At 32.4% G+C, this 25,340-nt stretch overlaps 1 protein-coding gene across 2 annotated transcripts in view; it reads right to left on the bottom strand.

Moving 5' to 3' along the window:
* Positions 1 to 25,340, bottom strand: part of GRID2 (glutamate ionotropic receptor delta type subunit 2) — a 1,439,737-nt gene that overhangs the window by 249,049 nt on the left and 1,165,348 nt on the right. For both annotated transcript variants that reach the window (XM_041760141.1, XM_041760142.1), the window contains one exon: positions 21,577 to 21,889. In XM_041760141.1, coding sequence (XP_041616075.1) covers positions 21,577 to 21,889 — 313 coding nt within the window. The remainder of the gene's footprint in view (positions 1 to 21,576; positions 21,890 to 25,340) is intronic.

Genomic DNA, 25,340 nt, shown 5'->3' with positions numbered 1-25,340 from the left:
CCATTATACTATTTCAGAGATCTTGTTAAAAAAATAAGTAAAAAAGAGGAGAAGCCAAATAGTTTCATCCTTCTCTCTTGGTTTGTCTTTAGTTCTGTTAGTAAATGTCTTGCTTTTAAAACCCAAGAGCATAAATTCAAGATTTTGGTAAAATATTTTAAGTGTATAATAAACCAAAATTTTCCGATATTACACAATTGAAATATTTGAGATTTTCATAATTCAATTTATAAAGGGAGAAAGATGCCCAAAGCCTCTAAAATCTTCAGTTTTCAAGTAGTTTGGCTCATAGATAAACTGAGATTTTTGAAGTCATTTTATGTCACTTCTTTGTTTTTTCTGTCTATTGTATTTGTCTTCATGTCCTTTTAGTTTATTTTTATTTACTAAAGTATTTGATTCATACTTTGGTTGCTTTGTTTTTATTTTAATACATGGGTATATATATCAATTGCTTATCTGTTAACCAAAAAAGAAAAAAAAAGGAACAGTAGTAAATGGTATGAGCAACATGTATATCATGATTCTTTAAAAATATCCAAATATCATTTTCTGGAGGCCCTCAAATTATTCTTTCTTTTTTCTGTACTATTTTTCTTGCTACCTGCTGACTTTATCACAGACTTGCAACAAAATGAGGACTGGGAAAGGTGCTCAATGAGGAAATGTTGTCTGGATGACTAATCATTTGTCAAACAGCGTGAAGCAAGACTGCCATTGAGTCTGGCCTGCCACTTCATAGTGATGTATTAGTTTTTAATGTTTTAAAATAATTATAGCAAGGCCTAAGCCACCATATAAAACCACTATATAAATTCTAGTGCCATTATCAACCCCATTTTTCAGAGATCCAATCAATCAGTGGTTCTGAGTAAAACTGCACCCATTTTACCAATCCCAGAAGCACCAAAGTTCAAAGGGTAAGAAACAGCTGTCAACAGGAATCAAAAGTGAAGTGGATCTCAAAGTGACACTTCCCATTACCTCTGGAATTTCTGAGACTAGTTCCTGAACTAGCACTTATGTATCAATGTGTCACTATTTCCACAAGGTCAGAAAATGTCAATACATATTCAATGAGTTTTAATGATGATATGAGAGCCAGGAGTAAGTCTAATATATATTTTTAAAGCTCCAAAATGCCATTCAAATCCAGTAACCTATTACCACCATTGGAGATATGTTTCAAATCTTTACTTGTTTATTGAGTGTACAGTAGGATTTATAATATGATAGAGAAGGGAATCATTTAATATTGTGAATTCAGTTTTTCAAAAACAGTATCAGTCTTCTCAATTTTGAACTTCTTTTTCCTTTTTTCTAGAACTCTTATGTTAAGTTCTTAGGAGGATATCTTAAAAAGCAGAAGGAAAAACTTGATTCCTCTCTGGTTTCTATCAGTATATTCTTTTGAATAATAGGTTGGAAAATGGCTAAAGGAATTAGATTTTGGTGTGCTGTTACTACAAGAAATTTAATGAAATAAAATACAGACATTTTATTCAGTGTATGAGCTTTATATATTCAGATAGAGTTCAGTAAGTAATACAGAAAGAACTTTAGCTGAAAGATGTAAAATAATCCATATACTAGTGATTATCACAACACTTCTGATTAAATAAGAAAATGTATATGATCTACAGCTCCTAGGTTTATGTGTGTGAATGCAAATATGTAAAATTGAATGTATTTTAGGATTTACATAAAGCTTAACTATTTTACTTAAGGAATATCTCCTCTTCCTCTTCTCTTTTTCCTTTAATATGCTATTTTGGTGTGGATTGTAGATTCTCTCAGGGATTTCTAAAGGCATTTTCAATCTACAGCCTCAGTAGTCACTGAGTCAAAGATTTGGGTGGAATGAATGAGCAATGAAAAAGTCAGGAAACAGGTTCATATTGCTGGGCTGAAGTGGTAAATCCAAACCATGGATGTAATGAAGTAGAAAGTAAGGTCAGGGAGGAGAGAGATCAGAATAAAATTTCAAAACAAAACAAAAAACAAAACAAAAAACCTACTAAACTCAAGGCAAAAGCAGGAAGTAAGAGATTGAAAACAAAGGTTAGGAAAAAAAGTAATCAAAGCTTTTATTTATTACTATTGCACCAGGCATTGTGTTAAATGTTTTGCAAGCATTTTCCTAATCTTTACCAGTCTTATGAGTTTCCTCAGCCAACGTCAAGATCTGAGAGGAGTAGGGGCAGATGATTTTTGCTCACAAGTAAGGGAAAAGACGAGGTGGGGAGTGAGTGACACATGTCAGAGAATCTAGGAAGCCTCAAGGTGTCTCCTCCTCCAAACACACTTCTTCCATTAAGGCTTCTGGTATATTACTGCCACTTCATTTTCTCCCTCTGTTCTCTTGAATAGTGAGGACAAATAATATTATTGTGGGCTGACAGGCCAAAAATTTAGGATAGACTTGTGTAAACAAAACTTAAAAAAACCCAGAATAATAGTTGAAATACCTATAAAACTCAGGAAAAAATCCTGGTTATTTTGTATTGGAAATAATTTACTAAGACCAAGATACTTTCTTAGATGACTGTAAGAAGCAATGAATTTAAGACATAACCATTATAATTAATAGGTAATCTTGGGAGATCTAAGAAGATAGGAGAAAGGGGATAGTGCAAAAATAAGAGATTTTTTTAAAAGAAAGATTTGTTTGTTGTTTATTTATTTGAGAAAGAGAGAGAAAACGAGTGAGGAGAGGGGCAGAGAGAGAAGCAAACTCCCCACTGAGCAGGGCAACCGATGTGGGGCTCCATTTTAGGATTTTATTTTTTATTTTTGGATTGTTCTGGAAGATGGGTTGTAATTCTGTATACCTTAACTTCATTCTTGGGATAGTCAATTGGCATATTCATCATTTCTCTATTTTAATAATGACATATAAACTTTTTTGTTGAATCATTAAAAAATTATAAGCCCAAATTATTAGACTTGTAAATAGCTATTATATTTTGTTCTTTAAATTACCTTGACAAATAACTTTGTAACTAGTAACATTAGATATACTAGGCTATTTTCAGGCAGATAAAACTTTCGCTGCATAAGTTTTACATGCAAACAAAATGATGTGTTACTTTTTGTTTCCCTTTTCCCTGGGGATGTTCATTCATCTTGACTTTCTGTATAAGGCCTATTGAAAATAGAAAGAATATATATTTTTTGTTTCTTCCAAGTTTCATAGACTTAGAAATTTCCTTTATGCCATATGGCAATACATAAGAGACTCCTGCAATTGTTTGAGAATGCAGGCTGCTATTCAAAAAACAGACATAGTAGGCAGTTTTTATGTGAGGATATTATTCAAGGAATTGTTATTAATATTAATTGTAGTCATATGACTAAGTTCTTGTGCAATCTTCTGCAACTTATTTTTAATTTCTTTTATTGTGTTGTTCATAGTACAAACCTATTCTAACTCTACTGTATAAGGAACTTTTCATCAGTCTTTATAAAATATTTCACACTTGCAGAAAATGAAATCACTGGAAGATAGTCATCTTTGTGGCTTACTACAACTCTTTTTTTTTTTTTAAAGATTTTATTTAATTTGTTGAGACAGAGAGAGAGAGCATGAGAAAGAAGATGTAAGTGGGAATGAGGGGAAGGATGGAGGGAGAGGAAGAAGCAGACTCCCTGCTGAGCTGGGAGTCTGATGCTGGCCTCCATCCCAGCACCATGGGATCACGACCTGAGTGGAAAGCAGATGCTTAACAGACTGAGCCACCCAGGCCTCCCTTAATAAGACTCTTTGTAACACCTTTTAGAGTCTTCTTTTGCCCAATAATCTTAGGTGGCTCTGGAAGTAACAACTTGAAGATTTTCTGATGCTTTGTGTGTGTGTATGTGTGTGTGTGTGTGTGTGTGTGTGTGTGTGTTTTACAAATGAAATTTTAAAAAATTGCAAAGATTGGACAAGGTATTTCAGGTAAATTTTGATCAGCTACTTTTTTCTTTTGTACTCTTTTCTCTTTATGGAGCAGTTGGATTCTGACCCTACCCCACCTCACTCCCCATTATCATTTTGAACATGGTCCTCCTTTAAGTATATAAAAATTTTGCTGCTGAATTTTAAGTTATCAGAATAGCCCTACTGCATTACATGGCATAATTTTATACCTCTATAAGCACCAGTAATACACATTTAAATGGTTAAACTAACTTCAGACTGCTTTTTGTCTTAATAGTATGTTACCAATGATAGGCTCTGAGCTTTTGGGTCCAAATGATTTAATTAACATTTTTTTTCAATTTTAAATTTGCCATGTGTTATACCCACCCAATGGCCTCTGCTTGAATATGTTTAAGTGTCTCCTAAGTATCTAGTGAAATGCAGTGATATAAAGCTGAATTTTACATTATATTAAGTTACTATTGTTTTTTAATAAATTCTTTAAAATTTAACTGAAATTTATATACTTTTAATTATTGAAAATATGTGAATATGCTGTATGGTATAATGTCTGGTTGAAAGTATCAAAAATCTTAGAAGTGTGCATGTATATATATAACTCAGAAGCTGTTATCTAGGATAATTTCTTAAGAAAATAACCAAGGATGCATACAAATACTGTACCAATAGAATGATTTTTTGACAATTTTATAAGGAAGCAATAATAGGAAATTTAGGAAAACAATGAATTTATACACACACACTCATATAATATAGGTTCTTATACAGACAATAAAGCTATGTAATAATACCTCAAGGAAGAGTTTTCAGAAGGTGTTGATAATTTAATTTTTTAAAATGTCATATACAATATGAAACTTATTTTATATCTACATATTAGTATATTTTCTGTATATTGACACTCGGTATACTCAGTGCTAAATCTTGTCAGATATATTTCTAATTCATTTTCTCTTTTCTATAAAAATAGAAAGGTGTTGAGATGATGGCAGCTAATGTTCTTCAGGCTAACCTATTAGCTGGTTGACTTCAAAAATGTCATAATCTCCATGCCATCCTTCATACTGTCTTTATTTTTTTTTAAAGATTTATTTATTTATTTATTCATAGAGACAGAGAGAGAGAGAGAGGCAGAGACACAGGCAGAGAGAGAGGCAGGCATCATACAGAGAGCCTGAGGAGGGACTCGATCCGGAATCTCCAGGATCCCGCCCTAGACTGCAGGCGACGCCAAACTGCTGCACCACCAGGGCTGCCCCATACTGACTTTAAATAGGACACATCATATAACTATGAAATGCTCTTGTTAAATTTATAATCTAACACGACTCTTTCATTGTGATTAACAGGTATACTCTATCAGATCATTTGTTGATAAAACTCTAATCAGCATGAATAAAATAATAAGATGAAATTTGGGAGAAGAAATGACAATGCATACACTGATAAATAGAAAGTACATCATTTTTAAACTTGAAAAGAAAAACATAACCCTGAGAATTGTTTCAAGCTTTAATTTCCACATTTTTTTGTGTGTTAAGGGGAAGTTTTCCAGCATAAGCATCTTGATTAGCAATAACACGCCAAATTGAAGATCAAAAATACCAGATCAAAGCACTTAAAGATCAGCCTGGGAGGGTCCCTGAAAGCTTCATCTTTGTCTTCAAACCTCTCAGACCTACTATAGAATTCCTACAATTACTTTGTTTTTTGAGATGAGTTGACAATAAATTAAAAACAGGAAAAAAACAAGTATTATAAAATTCAGCATTGTTGGAGATGCTTATCTTATGAAAAGATAGCTTAAAAGTTGGAGGTAGTGGCATTTTTCCTCCTTATAACTTATCTATAAAATACAGCACAGCCACTGTGACTTTCTCAGTGATTATCAAAATACCATCTGCACAGAAGCAAAAGAAGGGAGGAAAATGGTTTTAATAAAATTAAAATATTTTTTCTATGAAACATTTCATTTTTTTTCATTAATACCAGATGTTACAATTTAAAAATTAAGTCTATATTTTTTAAAAAGGAGAATGATAACTTTATTCTACTTAGTTTTCTCATTCTTCATATCCTTTGAATTCTCTGATTTCAAATATTTTTTATTATTTTCCCCTAAAACTTGTAAAACAAATTAGACACAAAAAATGCATATCTAATAAGCACTGTATTTGCAGGTTTATTTAAAAATCATCTAAAAGAATAGAGTTGCATTTTATTTTATTTTATTTATTTTTATTTTTATTTTTTTAGAGTTGCATTTTAAAGTGTCATAAAAGAAAAGAAAAAATAAAAATCTGTAATTTTAAATGAAAATACTTATTTTATAAGACTATTTTATTACTACTTAAAGGCAAAAAGAAAAAAATTAAACAGTATAGCTTATTGATTCTTGTTTTTGAAAATCATAAATGTTGGGTTATTTTCTGACACCTTTGCATTACACAAAATTTGTTTTCACCCCTATCAACTAGTTTTGTAAAATATATAATGACATATCTGGAGGAGGTATTCTAAAGGAGAAATATATATATGTATATATAATACATAAAGGAGGAAAATATATATAATCATATATAACATGCATGTAATATGTTAATTTAAAATATGTATGCTAATTTTTTAAAGGTTTCATTTATTTATTCATGAGAGAGACAGAGAGAGGCAGAGATATAGGCAGAGGGAGAAGCAGGCTCCTCAAGGGGAACCCAATGTGGACTTGATCCCAAGACTCTGGGACCATGCCCTGGGCTGAAGGTAGACGCTCAACTCTGAGCCACCCAGGCATCCCCTGTATGTATGTTAGTTTTACAATAACATATCAGGAAGAGGTATTCTAAAGGACAAATATATATATACATATATATATAATGGATATATATAATTATAATGGATATACATAACATATATAACATGTATGTAATATGTTTATAAACTTATAACACTTCGTCATGATGGTGTTTGGTATGTGGAATCATCTACACCTTGGATATATACTTACATCTTTATTTATAATATTCTCAGTTGATAAGCTACCTAAATTAAATGATAGTCTCAGATAGTCAGAGTTGAAGTTTAAATTGCCCTGCACTCAAGTCTTGGAGTGAAACAAGTAAGCACAGCCAGCTTACAAGTTTGACCTCTGCAATTACTGTTCATTTTCTAAGCTTTCCTGGGTGTAAATGCATGTTAAATTGCCTTTTAGTGCCAGGAATGACTTTTATCTCAGCCAAATTACTCTCTTTTGGTTCATAAGTTAGATAAGTATTCTCTGTAATTTAGTAACACAAAAGTTATTCATTCCAACTTATAAGTGTCCATCCTGGACATTGCATGTAGCCAGCTTCATTATCTTACATTATTATAAAGAATGTGTTTGTGCTATTAGAGCAAGTTTTAATGCTTATCCTTTTTAATGAATTATTCAGGTCATCAAATATAATTTCCAACTTGCTTTACCCAATTCAAGTCAGCATTTGTAGAATGTCAATTGGGTCAATACTAGTTCAGAAGAAAAAATTAAAAAATCAATGAACATCAGAGTGAACATTTTAATTTTCACTCTTTAACCTAAACCATGTTCAATATTTGGAGGATTGAATATTAAAGACTTACTTAAAAATATTTAGTTTTCAGAAGTGTCTCTATCTATACAACTATCTGCAACAACTACCAGGGGACTTATACAACTATAATTGTTCTATTTCCTGGTATTGGCATAAGATTTGACCTTGTTTTTTCAATGGCTTAGAGATTAAATATATATATATATATATATATATATATATATATATGTGTGTGTGTGTATGTATATTTCATCAATGGATGAAATGCACATCATTTTCAAAGGAAGGTTTTTCTGAGGGATAATGCTGAGTTTACAGATTCCCAGTGTGGCTGAAGCTCGTGTCTATTTAATCTTGTATTCCAGATGGACTTTTGTGACCAAATGACTGTGAATTTAAAAATCAAGAAATTTTTTTAGTCAAAAAACTAAACTTGACAAGGAAAACTGAGAGTATAATGTTATTGATTTTTTTTTCTGAAAACAAGAAAAAGAGAAGCAAAAGAGCCCAGTGTCATTATGAATGTTAGCAGAATTTAAGATCTTTTTAGATAAAGGAGAAATATATATAAATTTCAAGCAAATAAAGTAATAAAGATCTCAATTACATTTCTTTACAGAAAGAATTTTCTGTAGAGAAGATCACTACTGATGATTTAAGAACAAGGGAATTATTTAATCCTACTCTCAATGGAAGCCATTATTTGTAGTTTGGTTTGATACAGGGAAAAAAAATCTCTCTCTCTCCATATCTAGATATGGGTATAGATATAGATAGATAGATATTTACAGCTATCTCTCTATATTATATATCTATATCTATTTATCTACCTACGTATAGATACTATTTGTATGTTATATGTATATATTATATAGTAAAAACAAAGGGCTAAAATAATTTATGTAAACTAACATTTATTGTTTCCAGAAAGATAAAAGGAAGTTGATTGAAAAGGAAGAAATACACTGTGAATGCAATTACTTTTTTTCCTCTTTCTACTCCCTTTTTACCAAGAGCCCTGGAGAAGATTACTTACAAAAGAATGGTTTTCTTCAGGAGCTGTCACCACAAATAAAGCTGGGAATAATACGTGCCTTTTAGTTAATGTCTGAAATGGATAACCATAATTACTTGATCTGGAGAATAAAAATCAGTGTGACTGGCTTTTGGAGTTAAGGTTTTTGAAAGGCTCATGATATATGCTGTAAGCAACACATATCTGCCTAAACAGACAAACATTCATGCACCTATGAAATATAATCATCAGTCAGATACAAATCTACAATTTTTTCAAACAATTCTTAAATCTTCAAGTATGCTGGAGGACTTGAAAACACAACAGATAAAGAATATTTTGATATTTAATGCCCCCTAAAACAATTGGTCTTTATCTAAATATTTGTCCTGCCACTCCCCTGCTTAAAACACTCCAGTGACTCTTCATTACTACAAAGTAGAAGCCAAAAATTTCAAAGCCTAATCTCATCTGAACTCATGGACCTCTCTGACTTCACCTACTAAGCTGTCCTTCTGGCTTTTTGGAGCAAGTCATTGTATTTGTGATTCCTTACAACTAACCACCCTTCTCCCAGATATCTCTACAGCACATTCCTTTCCATCCTCCAAGTCTTTGCTCCAATATCAAATGCTTAGAGCCTTACTTAAATGAACCTATTGAAAATTGCAACCCTTCCACATGTACTTTAAATTCCCTCTCTCTGAGCTAGTTTTTCTATAATATTTGAGTTCTGACATACTGTGTTATTTATTTATTTATTTAATTATTTATTTATTTAGCCTACTGTTTTTTATGTCTCCCTTCCCTAGAATATAAGCTCTATAAAAGCCTGACTGTTTTCTCAGAAAGGTATCTCCAGTTGCTTGTATAGTGCCTGTCACATTGTAGACATCCAATAATGTTGAATAAATGACTGATTTTTAATTTGAACCCCAAACACTTAGCTTTTTAAAAAACACTTAGCTTTAAAGTACATAAAACATGTTTTAATCTCAAAAGAAATGTTTCTGTGAATTATAAAATGTACATAAAAGTCACTGAGTTGATTGAAGAAATGGTATCACAGAAGAATTCAGGCATATATAATAGAGCTTTCATATATTCATTAAGATACTTAATGAAAAGGTGCACTTGTCTAATTGGTCAGTTGTCTTAAGGAAATAAGGCAACATGATTTCATATATGAATTCTGTTTATTTTCTCAGCAGAGAAATAAACCAGTCTGAGAAAATAACAAAGATGTTTTAGTATCTGTTAAGACAATGAATGCATGACAAACTTAACACTTCCTTTGTTCAAGATAGCATTAAATAAAGGAAGTTTATTCCCAATGTTAAATTTGTAGCCAGTGGTGTAGTTAATTAAGAGAAAATGTCAATAGAACTTAACATTGTCACAGGATAATGGTTCCTGCTGCTAGATATATGTCAAGAGAAAGATAAATAAGATGAAGTGATTTATTAAGCAGTGCCACACTCCAGGCAATGCATTTCTAGAGGATTATAGTACTCCTTGGGTGGTGATGTAAGGCAGAGGACTGAAAACTAAGTGGCCTTAACTCTTCGGATAGTATAACAATAGAATAGAAATGTGGTGCTTGCAGACAGTCCTGCTGATATAGCAAAATTACTTTATATTTAGAAAGAAAGAGACCATCATGATATTAGAAAGGATCTATGGTAGAAGAGAACACTGTCAACAATTCTTCATAACTTTGCAGATAATTATTTGAAATCAGACCATTTCAAAATTTAAAAGCCAAAAATATTAGGATCACCTCTCCTTAAAATACAGACTTTTCAAAAAATTCTATCTTAGGCAACAAATGAATATTTAATACAGCACAAACTGTATTAAAATAATTTTTGGAAAACCATACAAAGATCTTTTATTTTTTTTCAATAACTTTAATAATATAATTTATTTTTAGATTGTTAATATTGATAATCAAATAGTATCAAACACAGTTTTAATTTAGAATCAACCTTGTGAATACTGGAATGGCATATTATTTGATTTAACTCACAAATTTAACTTACAATACTATAATGGGCTTTGATTTTCTCAGATGGTAGTCACAAATTTTATTGGTTATTTAGAAATTGTTTTCATCTTCAAATTGACCTTATATCTGGTGTTATAGATTCTAATGCCATGATAATATAAAGGGACCATATACTTAACTATATTATTTATAACTTTAATATCACCTATGTTAAATACTATACTATTTATAACTTGCCTGTGCATTATATTGTATTTCAAAAGTATCTATAAGCATACATGTAAGTTAATGTAACTATATTTCAGCAATTTTCTTAAGTTTAAAGGAATTGCATCAATGTATTTAAAACTTTAGCATAGTATTTAACATAGGTGATATTTATTTTTCATAGGCAAGATTGCTTTTAGTTTTATCACTATATTAAGCAATCAAATAGTAATTGACATTGCAAAAGAATTAAACCAGACCATTACCTTACACCATATATTAAAATTAATTCAAAATGGATTAAAGACTTGAATGTAAGATCTGAATCCATAAGACTCCTGGAAGAAAACATAGATGGGAAACTTCTTGACATTGCTCTTGGCAATGATTTTTTTGGATCTGACACCAAAAACAAAGGCAACAAAAGGAAAAATAAAACAAGTGGGACTGTATCAAACTGAAAAGCTTCTGCACAGCAAAGGAAACCAACACAATGAAAAGGCAATGTATTGAGTGGGAGAAAATAGCTGCAATTATATATCTGATAAGAGACTAATATCCAAACTATATATAAAAAAAAAACCCTCATCCAACTCAATAGCAAAAAACCAATCTGATTAAATTTGGGCAAAGGATCTGAATAGACATTTTTCCAAAGAAGACACCTGAAAGGTGCTCAATATCACTAATCGTCAGGGAGATGTAAATTTAAATCATGAGGAGATATCACCTCACACCTATTAGAATAGCCATTATCAAAAAGGAAAAAATAACAAGTCCTGGCAAGGATGTGGAGAAAAGAGAACCCTTGTGCACTGTTGGTGGGAATGCAAGCTGGAGCAGCCACTCTGGAAAACAGTATGGAGTTTCCTCAAAATATTAAAAACAGAACTACCATATGACCTAGCAGTCCCACTATTGGGTATATATGTAAAGGAAATGAAAACACTAACTTGGAATAATGTATATACTCCCATGTTCATTGCAGCATTATTTATGATAGCTAAGAGATAAAACAACCCGAGTGTCCAATAAGACAGATGAATAGATGAAGAAATATGTCATACATGGAAAAATATGTTATATATGCATATATATTTTTTCATTCTTCTAAGGCTGAATAATATTCCATTGTATATCATGGAGGAAAATGAAATCTTGCCATTAGTGACAACATGGATAGAACTTGAGGGCATGTGCCAAATGAAGTAAGTCAGAGAGAAAGATAAATACCATATGGTCTCAGTCACATGTAGAATCTAAAAAGCAAAACTGAGCACACAGATACAGACGACAGACTGGTGGTTGCCAGAGGCAGTGTGGGCCAAATGGGTGAAAAGAAGCAAAAGGTGCAAATTCCAGTTATAAAATAAATAAGTCACAGGGATGTAATGTACAGCATAGTGACTATTGAATATAATGCTGCATCACTACTTTGAAAGCTGCTGAGAGTTCTTAGCATAATTCTCATCATAAAAAATTCTTTTTAACTATGTGTGCATATTAAATAGATTTATTGTGGTGATCATTTCACAAAATATACAAATATCAAGTCATTATGTTATATATTTGAAACTAATGGAAATGTATGTCAATTATACTTCAATAAAAAATTATTAAATATTCTAATTTTCAGTGCTGGCATTGTGAGTGTAATAAGCAAAAACCGAAGTTTCATCATCATCATCATTACTATTTCAATTCTGGAATGGATCCAAATGGTAATAAGCTGCCATCAATGGCAGTTTATAACATTGATTATTTTAGGAAAATTAGCCTCCTTCTATATGATGTTCATACTTAATTTTGTGCTATGTTAGGTACAGATTTCAAGATATAATTCCACAAACAAAACACATATTTACACAGTTTTTATAGATTAGTTCTCCTAAATTATTCAATCGTTTTAAGGACTTAATATGTAAACTGGAAGCGTCCTGAATCAAAACTTCCAATTCCATTCAATTTCATTTCATTATTTGTTGCATCTTGGGCCCTTTTATGGTACAGTTTATCACAATACATGTGATAATGATGTACATACGTAGGAAAAATGCTTTTAGTTTTTCATATCTGGCTGAATGACAAAGTTATTATGAATTTGTTAGTGTATGACTTTTACTATTAGCATTTCCATTAGCTAGACTAGTTTTTCTAATATATTTCCTTATGCCTGATTATAATATGCTTCTTTAAAATAATGCTTATTTTCTGTGAGGTAATTTTGAGTATATAAAGCATTACACAATGTGGTTGATTCTATCTCTTGCTGAGGCCCACAAAAATGTTGAGGTAATTAGAATTATAATGTTGAGTGCCTATTTTATGTCATGCACACAGTTTTAGGTGTTTATATCCATGAGAGATTAATTTTTCAAACACCTGATGAAGTAGGCAATTATTATTCAGGGAATTGAGGCACCTAGAGTTTAAGCGACTTGTCCAATGTCAGATAGCTAGTAAATGATAGATGTAGGATTTAACACTGAGCTGTATTTCTATCTCAAGAAAACAAAGATAGAAAAATAATTCTTTTCATAGATATTGCTATGACAGAATCATACAATCTTAGAGCCGAAAAATTTTTTAAGTAATCTAGCACTTTATTTTATAGATCAAAAAGCAAAGATAAAGTGGGTTGATTGGACGATTCATTTCTTCCATTGTCACTAGGTGAAAAATTGGATCCTAGTCTGTGTTCCTTATTTTGATAGGTCATGATTTTATATGTATTTGACCTAATTGCAATGTACCAAATAGCAGCATATCTGTAAACTCCAAGCCCATCATGATTTGAGCTTTCCTTAACCTGATAGTTATGATTCTGTATGGAGCTATGTGTTTACCAGTTTATTTCTCTGTACATTGAAAGCTCCATGAAGACAGACACCATGCTATCTTCCTCACTCTTGTGACTAGATAAATAATTCTTACTTAATAACTAAACAGATGTTTTCTGGAGAATAAAGAATTTGAGATAGTAAAGGCAGAAGAAATCCTTTTAGTACATGCTAAAGGAGAGCTTAAACAATGGATATAAACATTAACTGCTAGAAAACAAGTGAAGCAGACAGGACAAACTGCATAGCTGTCCCAACTGGATTGCTAATTTAGAGTCTAAGAGACAGAGTTGTAAATATAAAGAGACTATAAATTTTGGTCACAGCCACAAATCAAATAACAATTTTATGCGTCCACGGAAATATGGGTCATGCTTGATCTTTTGTTAAATCTTAAAAAAATGAACAATTGTCATCAAGAAATGTAGCTTACAAATAAGGGACACTATTATATATGATAAGATATGTAATGTGAATTTATACTTTATATTACACATTGTAGTTTTGCTGCCTTAAAATTGTGAAACATTAAAGTAAGGGCTATGCCACATTCAAGAGTATTTAACAAAAGTATCACAGGACTTTATTACTCATCAATTTTGTAAACCAGACATTATAGTTGGATTATAAGTATGCATCTTAGAACTAGGTTAAATGCTAGTCTTAATTTTCAAAGTATGCTGATACTGTTTTTGAAAGCGGGGATCAGTTTCCCACAGTTTTTGAAATATAACCATCACTATTAAACCTCTAAATACAGGGATCCCTGGGTGGTGCAGCAGTTTGGCGCCTGCCTTTGGCCCAGGGTGTGATCCTGGAGACCCGGGATCGAATCTCACGTTGGGCTCCCGGTACATGGAGTTTGCTTCTCCCTCTGCCTGTGTCTCTGCCTCTCTCTCTCTGTGTGTGACTATCATAAATAAATAAAAATCTAAAAAAAAAAAACCTCTAAATACATATTTATAGATGAAGGGGAAAATGGATTCAGGTCAAACAAAAATGGAATTTCAAAATTTATATTCTAAACTGATGGTCTCTAGTGCCATCTATAGGGTATTTTTTGTTGTTTTTTGTTTGTTTGTTTGTTTTACCACCTATAGTCTTCTGATCCCCATAGTTTAACTTTGATCAATCCCAAATTATCTTTGGTGATGTCTGACCCAATCCTTATTACTTAAGCTGAGGGGTTTTGTAACATGGTACTGCAAATACTGAGTACTACTATGATATCAATGCTATTATTTCCAAGGACCTATGATACCTCTTTTTTGATAAATTTAGATTTTAAAAACCTTTTTTTTTTTTCTTAAAGCACTTGAGGAAGGAAGGAAACCAACTCAGAATATCTTAAAATCACTTTTTAGTTTTTTTTTTTTTATGGCTTGCAGAAAACCACTCCTTTGTTTCATTAAATAATAAAATAATGCTTTTAATTATATTATACATTTTTTTTCAAAGATTTTATTTATTTATTCATGAAAGACACACAGAGAGAGGTAAAGACATAGACAAATGGAGAAGGGGAACCTGATGCGAAACTTGATCCCAGGAACCTGGAACCCTTAACCACTGAGCCACGCAGGTGTCCCTATAGTATACATTCTTAAGCAGTCTGCAGAAGTCTAGAAAATGTTTTAAACAGTTCTTGTTTGATAAGCATTATATAAGTAGAAATCTGATTTTTGCCTCAAAACTTTGATTACTTTCAATTCTGCAAAAGCCAGTTTAGCATGAGAAAGGATTGTCTGGCTCAAATCATGAGGAGCTGGTAGTAGAATAAATGAAATTCAGGGGCATATTACATACATATAATTCATGGAATAATTGCTTAGGAGCTCAGTACAGTTCATTGGAAATATAAACCATTGGATTCCAATCTTGGGATCACTGCATTGTTTTCTATCATACAAATTACTCATTTCCCACACCCATAAGGATAGACTGAGAATAGCAGCTGAGAACGTGAAAGTTCAACTTTTTTTTTCTTTAGTGGTGAATTCTGGTGATAAAACGGAAGGAAATGAGCACCTTGTCATGTTTTAAATCAGCATGGGGAAATTCTCAAGTGGATATGACAGCTCTCAGAGTATTTGGCGCTCTCTTAGTTAAAGACTGCCAATCATAATTAGCAACAACAGAGATGTTTTTTTGAACCTAAATAAAAATTACATAGAGCTTTTTTGAGTTAATATCTGTAAGAACAGAACGTAGAAAGAAATTTGTCTCTATAGTCCAGTTAGCCTGTCACTGGGAATTACTTTCATTTTCCTCATGTACATTAGGGTCAGTAAACAACAAAGCTAGCCAATATCATTCTTGTTATATTCAAATTGAATGTGAAATATCAGATAACGTTACAAAGGAATGGCTTTAGCTACTACACTACAAGGTTTGAATCCTTTGGGGTTTTGCAACCAGCACATTGATAAGTTTTGTATATTTTATATCTATACCATTAAAATGGATGTCTTTTTGAGTTATTTTTCTATGCAAGGTATAAAGAGATGCTCTCTCATCAACAATCTCTTTAGTTGCCTAATTCGATAGAATGATTCTTCTTTTTGTGAAAATGAGAAAGTTGTAATTCTCTGTAACACTACAATCCATCTGGCAGTGGAAAGAGCTCTTAATTTTCTTCCAAAAATTGTCCTGGGATCTCAAAGACTGTGGGTTGCCTCTCCTGTTAACTCTTGCACATCAGCCATCAAGTTATCTTCTACTATTCCTAAAGGCCCCCTTTCTATTAATCACTGGCATCTGTGGAGCTGTTTGATATTTAAGAAAGCTATCAAAGGAATTTTCCTTCTTTATTCTTTCCAATAATGCTGTCTGCTCTTCTCATCGGAAATGGTTTTTATGGTCCCATTTGGCTATGGCCCATTTAGATGGTTCCAAGCAAGACTGCAAGAACTGTGTCTTTCTTATTTATGACCATACTCTGAACATCTAGGTTGGGCATGATATACAGCATACCCAAGACACAGTAACGAAATCAGTTAATGTGGTTATTCCTTGTTTTCCTTTTGTTCTTCCCGTTCCTGGCATATAGTTGGTGCTCTTTTAGTTAAGGACTTAATAAATGTTTGCTGGTAAATAAACATGTCATAACTTCAAATGTTTTCTGTGACTATATATATTTATACTTCCTACAATCAGACAAAAGCATCTGAAGCAAACTCTGAAATTTTCCTTTGCAAGTAAACAGCAAAAAAAAAAAATTGTATACAAGCACATATGTGAAAAAGTCATAGAGGCTTCCCACCCCCCAGGCCCAGATGATATTAAGAGTCACTGCCCATAAAGCTAACATAAGGGATATTCAAAAATCAAACCCTAGTTGTTTAAGTATGTTGATTCAGAGAGATGCATGTAGACATGGAAATAAAGGAGGATATAAAATGACAACAAAACTTGCATTAAATTGGTCTCTCATTCATGCATTTAACTATCTAATTCACAAGCTTTAATGTTTCAGCCAAACAGATGTACTAGGTTTATCTCTATAATGGGCCATACTGCTTTTGCACAGTTGGATTCCCTGAGCTATTTTTCCAGAATGCTTTGAAGTTACAGACTTTTAAAAATCAGAATTAGTAAACAACTGACACATGTTTAATATTTTTCTTTTACCTATCCCTAAACTCTTTTTTTCAGAAATTTATCTGATAATACATGAAATGCTTTTTATCCCTATTCAATCTGGTCTAGTGGCTCAATAAAGACTGTAATTCTGAATAACAGCTGTACTTCTTAAAAAGACTATATTTTTGTTGAAGATTATTACTACCTTTAACTCCATGCCTGTGCACGGACTCTGTCATTGATTAATTCTTTTTTTCATAGGGTTTAGAAGCTTTTTCTAAATTTATTTTTTAATCCAAATGTAAAGATGCTTTCTGTACCTTTTAACAAATTCACCTTTTCTTTGTTAGGAAGTGGAAGAATGGCAGCATTTCAAAGTTGAAGTAGTTAATCATATGCAATTCAGCATTATCCATCACTAGGAATTTGTATAAATGTACAATCAACCAACAGGCTGTACAATTCATTTAAAGACCTAGTTGGGATGAAAAAGTGCTTATCATATTTATAACTTTTGATATCTGTGTCATGTTTACACAACTAGAAAAGCATGCTAACCATATGGATAATTTTACTTATATTTTTCTCTTGGATACGCCCCCAAACTTTCTAAAATTTGGCTACCTATAGGCAGAGTTCAGAAAGCATGTCAAATCCTCAAAAATAAAGTTTCAACAGATTGGAGATCTTATTTATAAGTTCCTCATCTTAGCTTCCTAGTAAAATACACTAGTAGAGACATTCTGAGTCACTTCCTGTTAGGTTTAATGGGTTTAGATCATTGGGGAACAAATTATAATCTAATAAGCACAATATTGCAGTTAACACTATGCTTTGTTTAGTTAACTATTTAGCATGTATTTATTCATTTAGTTGATCATTTTTCATTTATCGAACACTTAATATGTACAAGACACTGAACTGTAGGCAAAGGGACTATAAAGATAAGCCACTTTTATGCTCAAAGGACTCAGAAACAAATGAAAAAATGTCAATTACATAATAGTTTATGTGTTATGATAAATATATCTTCAGAAGCATAGAAGATGGTCCCTAATCCCAGCAAATATTTCCTAAAAGAAGCGAGATCACAGCCAGAATTAGAGGATGCATAGCAATTTGCCATATGAAACCAAAGAGTACAAATAAAGATTAAGCAGCTTAGTAATAAAGGCACTTCAGGAATTGAAAGGAGCAGACATATGTAGCAGAGAGTCATGATGCAGTCTTATGTCCAAGGGACAAAAGCCATTTGGAATAACTGAACAATTAAATGTGAGGCATGAGTGGTAAGAAATGAGAATTGAGCCCTGGACAGGAGCCCGATAGTGGAATATTGTTCATGTTCTAAATAACTCAGACTTTTAAACTGTGGGGATTGAGGAGCCATGAAAATATTTAAAGAATGGGAATTATGTAGTTAGCTCTCCCTGATAGAAATAACTTGGATATATCTGCAAGTATGTGGAGCATATGTTTGCAGGGGATGAAATTGAAAAAAAGAAAGATTTGTTAACAAGATTCTGTAGTTCAGATGAGAAATGAAGTAGGTCTAATCTAGGTAGCAGTGTAGGCTCATCAGTCTAGGTGGGACAAGATTTCAACTACTAGAAATATTTAGAAGGTAAAATTCATAGAACTTGGTTATGGGATATAAAGGATAGAAGAAAGAGAAATCCAAACTGTTTTCAAAGTTTCTAACCTGTATATCTGAGTGGCTGGTAATGCATCAGCTGGAATAGAGAATATGAGAAGCTACAAAGTTTTAAAGTGTAAAATGAATCAGCATTGGAATTCATGGTGCTTTTGCTATATCCAGAGAGTGGTCTAGTGGGCAGCTGGATATACAAAACTAAAATTAAAGAATAGGTGATACAGATTTGGGGGATCAACTGCATATTAGTGGTTATTAAAACCATGTGCAGAAAATTGGGCAGATTGGGAAGAAGTAAGATGAAAACAGAGGTTAATTATATCTAACTATACCAACTTTTATTTTTAGTCAGTACTCATATCTATCAACATCTCCTAGCTATTTCTCCTCATATATTGACAGTTTTGGCACATGGCTCATTTTTTCTCTCCTGTCTGAACTGACCATCATTGCAAATAGTTTAATCAGTCCTCTGTGCTCACAGTTCCTTGATCAGCTTTGTTTTTTTACTTATTTTTATTTATTTTTATTTACTTTTATTATTTTTTTTAATATTTTTTTTTCCTTGATCAGCTTTGAAGTCCTTTACCAAATCTTAACTTCAGGAATTGATAAATACAAACTTCAAACTCCCTCACACTGATGTTTCCACTTTTGTTTTTTGGCTTCCTCAAAAACTTTATCTCCCACTACTACTCTATTACTTTCCAATCTTACTCTTACTGAATTATTATTGGTCTTTCTATTTTTTTATTGTTTCATGTACTTGAAGAGCTACCATTTTAACCATTATCTTGCCAATAATCTAAAATAATTTGCCTTGTTATCCTTTTTCCATGTGCCTAACTACCCACAGCTAAGTCTGATTTGTTCTTATTTTTTATTTGATAAATAATTATGTGACCCTTATATAAGTTATTTTATACAAGAACTTCATAATCTTTAGCCATTTTAATTCTTTTAACAAAGTCATGAGATGGTCAAAACCAGGATTTTCCCTGCAAGAAAAACTCACACCATCATACAAATTTGTGATCCCCAATCTAGGCAATAACATTTCTATGTTTATTTTTTTAATATTTAATTTATTTATTTGAGAGAGAGAGAGAGAGAGAGAGAGAGAGAATGAACAAGCGGGGGGGGGGGGCAGCAGAAGGAGAGGGAGAAGCAGGCTCCCTGCTAAGCAGGGAGCCTGAGATGGGGCTTGATCCCAGGACCCCAGGTTCACAACCTGAGCTGAGGGCAGATACCCAACCGACTGAGCCATCTAGGGGCCCCATCATTTTTATGTTTCATTGACTCTTTTTTTTTCTCTTTTTTTGGAATGCTCTCTATGGAAAAATTATCTACCATCCTGTGAGAAGGGCCAAGCCATCCCATGAAGAGAGAACATAGAAGAAAACAGAAACTACCAGCATCAGCCACCAGACATGTAAGTGAAATACACAAGCCCTCAGATGAGTTCATCTTCAGACCTTGAGTTGTCTAGTTGAGTACTCAGACATCACTGAGTAAAGACAAGCCATTCTCCCTATGTCCTGTCTCAACTTCTGACCCATAAATTTGGTTGGTTTGGAGGAACTGGTTATCCAAATATGGTCACTGGAATACTACCAATAACAAGTTTATTTTTTAATCCAATAAATATCTTTCAAGTCTTAATTTTACTTGATTTTTTGAAATGTCAACATGGTCAACCAAACCCTCCATCTTTAAATATTGTCTTTACTTGGTATGTATACCACTGCATGGAATACATGGTACTTGAGTCTTTCTCATTACTCCTTGTCAGTTACCGCTGAAAACTCCTCTAATCCATTCCTTTTCTAAGGGCTGTGTCCTCGGCCCTCTCTGGGCCAGTGGTCTCAAATAAGAGTATGCATCTGAGAACAACTACTCAAATTTAATGGCAAATCTAATAGCAAGTGTGAATTAAAAAAAAATTGAGATTTGCAAACATTAAGGCAAACATGTCGTGTATCTCTACTGTGATACGTATTTCTCCTCTTCAATACATGTGACAGGTTTGTAAGAAACTATCGATCCACTAAGTATTCTATTATTTCATTCTGTACAATGGCAATAGTCTCAAATAAGGAATTCAATAAGTATTACTCTATTCTAAAATGATGAGAGTCAAAGAATTAACTAGACATTTTAAAGAGTAGGGCAGATTAAATATTGAATAACAAAACAAAGACATTCTTTAGAATATCATGACATTGTAAATTAAATCATTGGTAAAGATTAAATATTAAGATGAAAGATAAGACAAAGTTTCTTATCAGAATCTTAAATTAATCAAAGTTTTTTCATTATCATTAAATATTTTTAATACATTAAATAATGTCTCTGAGCCAAGAACCAGTCTCAGCATGTCTTACATATGTAAATAATTAAACAGTATGTGCTCTGGTAGTAAATTGTTTCATCTTAGTAAGACTATTTCTCAGTATGACAGAGAAAGGGTAAAAAAAATTAGGTGATGGGGAGGAGGGGAAATCTGATCTTGACTTTCTTATGAACCTCACCTCTGACATTCATTTTTGGCTTTGTTGATGAAATTGAACCTACATCAAAAGATAATGAACCATTTTTGTGGGAAACCTGCTGTGTTTGAGATCCTCTAGGAAAGAGTAGGAAATGTTCTTTTCTGAGCATTGCTGTGAAGACCCTTTAGAACGCTTATTGATGTCAGATACAGAACATTCTTAACTGATTCATGGCTTTTGAAACATATTCCTTTTTCATAATAAAATGTATTTATTCTCCTTACCTTGCTGTACAAAGGATCCATACACAAACCACATGGAGTTGTAGAGAGTAGTAGAAGTCATTGATCCCATTTGTAATCGTGGGGGATTAAGCCAATTCAGGAGGTAGACCAGAAGACCCACCAGAAGAACAGTGCCAGCTATGCAAGCCCATAGAGAGAGATCAAATGGTGCAAGACAGGCAAACATATCCACTGTCTTTTCAGCCCTTCGAAGTAGTACTCCCACTGAGTAGTCCATATAGCGTGTTGTAAAGTCCACCACATTCTCACGATCTGGAGTGATAGTTAAAGCAGAAATCCCTATGTCGGCTCTCTGAGAAATTGAAAGAGAAAATATTAAATTAACAATGTGAAAAACAATTTGATTTGTGATGTTTCAGCTTGCCTTAAGGAAAAGAAAATAGATGCCTGAGGCAAGATCTTTAGTCTTTTTATATAAACCAAAAAACACTGCACAGACTTCTTAGAGGGAAACTCTGTGTGAATTTTGCATTTCTTACTACAAACCTTGCTCTACAAGCGTCAGATAAATTACCTTGTTCATATTATCAGTGCATGTGAAATCAGTGAAGAATATTTCAGACACAGATAACACCTGAAGGAAATTGTCTGTTTTCCTTGGGTCATTTTATCAAAGCCATATTTAACACAGTAGCAAAGGTAAAACTTATTCTAAATAATTCTTTCTCTTCCCAAGATATTTAATTATGTTCTTAACGTGTAAATTATCAGGCCAGTAATTAAAATAAAAAACAAAAAACAAGACACCTCAACCTAGCATTTTACCTTTGGTTTAGATTTCTCTGCATCAGAATTTATATTATTAAGCTCTAAATACATTGCAGTTCGTTAGAACTTTCATATAGCACTAAGTTATAATGCCATTTGCCAAAAGTCTCAACTATGATTTTATTGTATAAACCTCAGAAATGTTTTAATGAAAAATTAAAGCTTAAGGAGACATAATTTTTCTTGGAATAACAACCCTTCTTTTCAATGTGTATCAGTGATAGCACTCTAAACTACAGTACATTCTATTTTACTTATTTGAACCTCACAGCAAAATTGCTATGTACTATTGCGATCACAGAACAAATGAATTACATTTAAATTCTACGATATGAGAACACACATTTAAATATCTAAAAGATATATTTTGTTTGAAATAATGATCCATGGCTATGACTAAGGCTGTGGGAAGCTCCTTCCAGACAAATACTATATTAAATTGTTGAACATTTTTGTTATTATTTTGTTATAATACATATTTATTATGTATTATTATTGTTTTATGAAGGAGTGAGTATGGAAACTGGTTTTATTGCTTTTGGAGACCAAATCAAGCAAGCAAGCAAGCAAACAAACAAACAAAAACAAAAACAATATGAAAAGTAACATACCTAATGGAATGCTAAACCAGTTCAAATAAATCTAGTCTCTGAAGTAATAATGGCTTCAAAACTATTCTAAGCTAAATTTAAACCTCTTGTGTGTGTGGTTTTTTTTTAAGATTTTATTTATTTATTCATGAAAGACACACACACACACAGAGAGAGAGAGAGAGAGAGAGAGAGAGAGAGAGGCAGAGGGAGAAGCTGGCTCCCTACAAGGAACCCAATGTGGGACTTGATCCCAGATCCTGGGATCATTCCCTGGGCCAAAGGCAGATGCTCAATTGCTGAGCCACCCAGGCGTCCCTCTCATGTGTTTGTGTGTGTGTGTGTGTGTGTGTGTGTGTGTGTGTGTTTGTGTGTATGCATATACATTTACACATATATATCAATCCATATATATTTGCTGTTGGCCCAGTACTAAGTAGTTAAATATATTTCTTATTTAATCCTTCTAATACATCATGAATTATGTGTTTTCCCCTCCATTTCATAGATAGAGAAAGCACAACGAATTAAGTAACTCATTTAATGCTCATAGTTAATAAGTATAAAAGCCAATATTAAAGCTCAGTTTTCTTACTCCAAACCTGTCCTCATAACCACTTACCTATTGCATAAAATTCTTCGTTTTCCAAATAACTCATATGGTAGGTGGTTAAAATAACTAGGACAATTTTTACCTTAAAAGAGTCTAAAATTGTGTGGGTTTTTTATTGTGCTATTTATATTGCAACAAGGCCATGTTAGTAATAAACACTGAGTTTATTCTTATAGAGAGGTATTAAATTTAATAACACTACATGAAAATGAACTTTTTTAGAAAAATAATTATTATTGTTTTCCAGCTCACGTATTTATTTTCTATAGCTAGATATTAGGAAGCAGGTCTTTTCAGACTGAAAATCTAACCTGGATCCTTACTTCTTCAGTTCTATCTATTCTGAGCTTCAGTTTATTCATTTGTGAAATGAAGGTACCTAAGTTTAGTGTGATTATTGTGAGTTGACACATTTATCTTAATACTAATGGTGAACAAATATCTCTCCAAGATTCAATTAGGCTTTCAGAAGTTGCTTTTAATTTTTCAGGACATTACAGTACTATGAATTGGTACTTTAGTAATTAATTGATGGACTAGTAACCTAAAGCATTTTATGACTAAATTAAAATCAGAAAATTTCACCTAAGGCAGAACTTAATGACAAGTTGACTGAATATTTGTAAATATTCATCAATATTTTGTTGATAAATAATTGTTTAACAAGTAAATGATTATGAATTGGAATAGTCACACAGTGATTCTACTAATAGATACTTTTAAGTATCATGAAGCGAATTTCTATAATGGAAAATAGATATCTAAGGAATACTGTACACTTTCGAAAAAGGAAACTGATTTTATTGTATGTGCTAAAATATTTATTAAACATAATAATTGCCTGTCTTTTTTTTATGGAGAACTTCCTAAATTCTGGTCCACTTTTAATACTTGGCTAGAAATTCCCAGTCTCCCTCTGGAGGACATCTCAGAATCATTTAATGGCCTTTCAAACTGCACGAATACATTTACATTCAGACACAACATAAAAACATATGCGCATATTTTCCTATTTCTGAGATTTCCTATTTCTGAGGAAGTACTTCATCTTCTCCTTCAGAATCAATAATATAGCAGATCATTGTGCTTGATATGAATATGTGATAATCCTTACTTGTATGAGAGAAATTTTACTGGAGCAGAAAAAAAAAAATACCAAGAACCACTGATTCAGAAAGCCCAAAAACTTCTTGAATCTTTCAAAACTACCAAAAATTACTAGAAACAAATGATAATTTGTATCTTCCCTTCCTCATTCACTGCCTTCCTTCCTTTCTTTCCTTTTTCTCTTTATTCTTTTCTCCTTCTCTCTCTCCATTTCTTCCTTTCTTCCTCATCATTTGTTTATCTGTTTATGTATGCATACATGTCAATTCATTTGTACAGTTTCTATTTTTCAAATCTTTACCTCATTAAACCTTTAATCTTCTCAGTACACCCCCACCCCAACTCTTGGAAGATGACCTTTACTGATATTTTGTGGAGAACATAGATATCAGTTTAAAATTCAGGCTTATTTCTATCTCTCAATCTATACCCCATTCTATTTAACCATTATCTCTCAACCCATATCCCTATTCTATTTAACCTCTATTTACATTGGAGGAGCTGTCTTCCTTCTAAAAACCAACCCTCCATCCATCAGTAAACTTATTAATCAATCCCCCCTTTCAATTATTTAAACTCCTGTTTTTTTATGTATTAAACATCATCCTAACAATTGTAAATTTTCTATGAACAGATTCTGTAATTCCTTTGCATTAAAATAAAAA

This window comes from Vulpes lagopus, chromosome 6 (genome assembly GCF_018345385.1).
Source record: "Vulpes lagopus strain Blue_001 chromosome 6, ASM1834538v1, whole genome shotgun sequence".
Classification (NCBI taxonomy): domain Eukaryota; kingdom Metazoa; phylum Chordata; class Mammalia; order Carnivora; family Canidae; genus Vulpes; species Vulpes lagopus.
The sequence above is the reverse complement of the archived record's forward strand: the minus strand, read 5'-3'. Positions and strand labels throughout refer to the sequence as shown.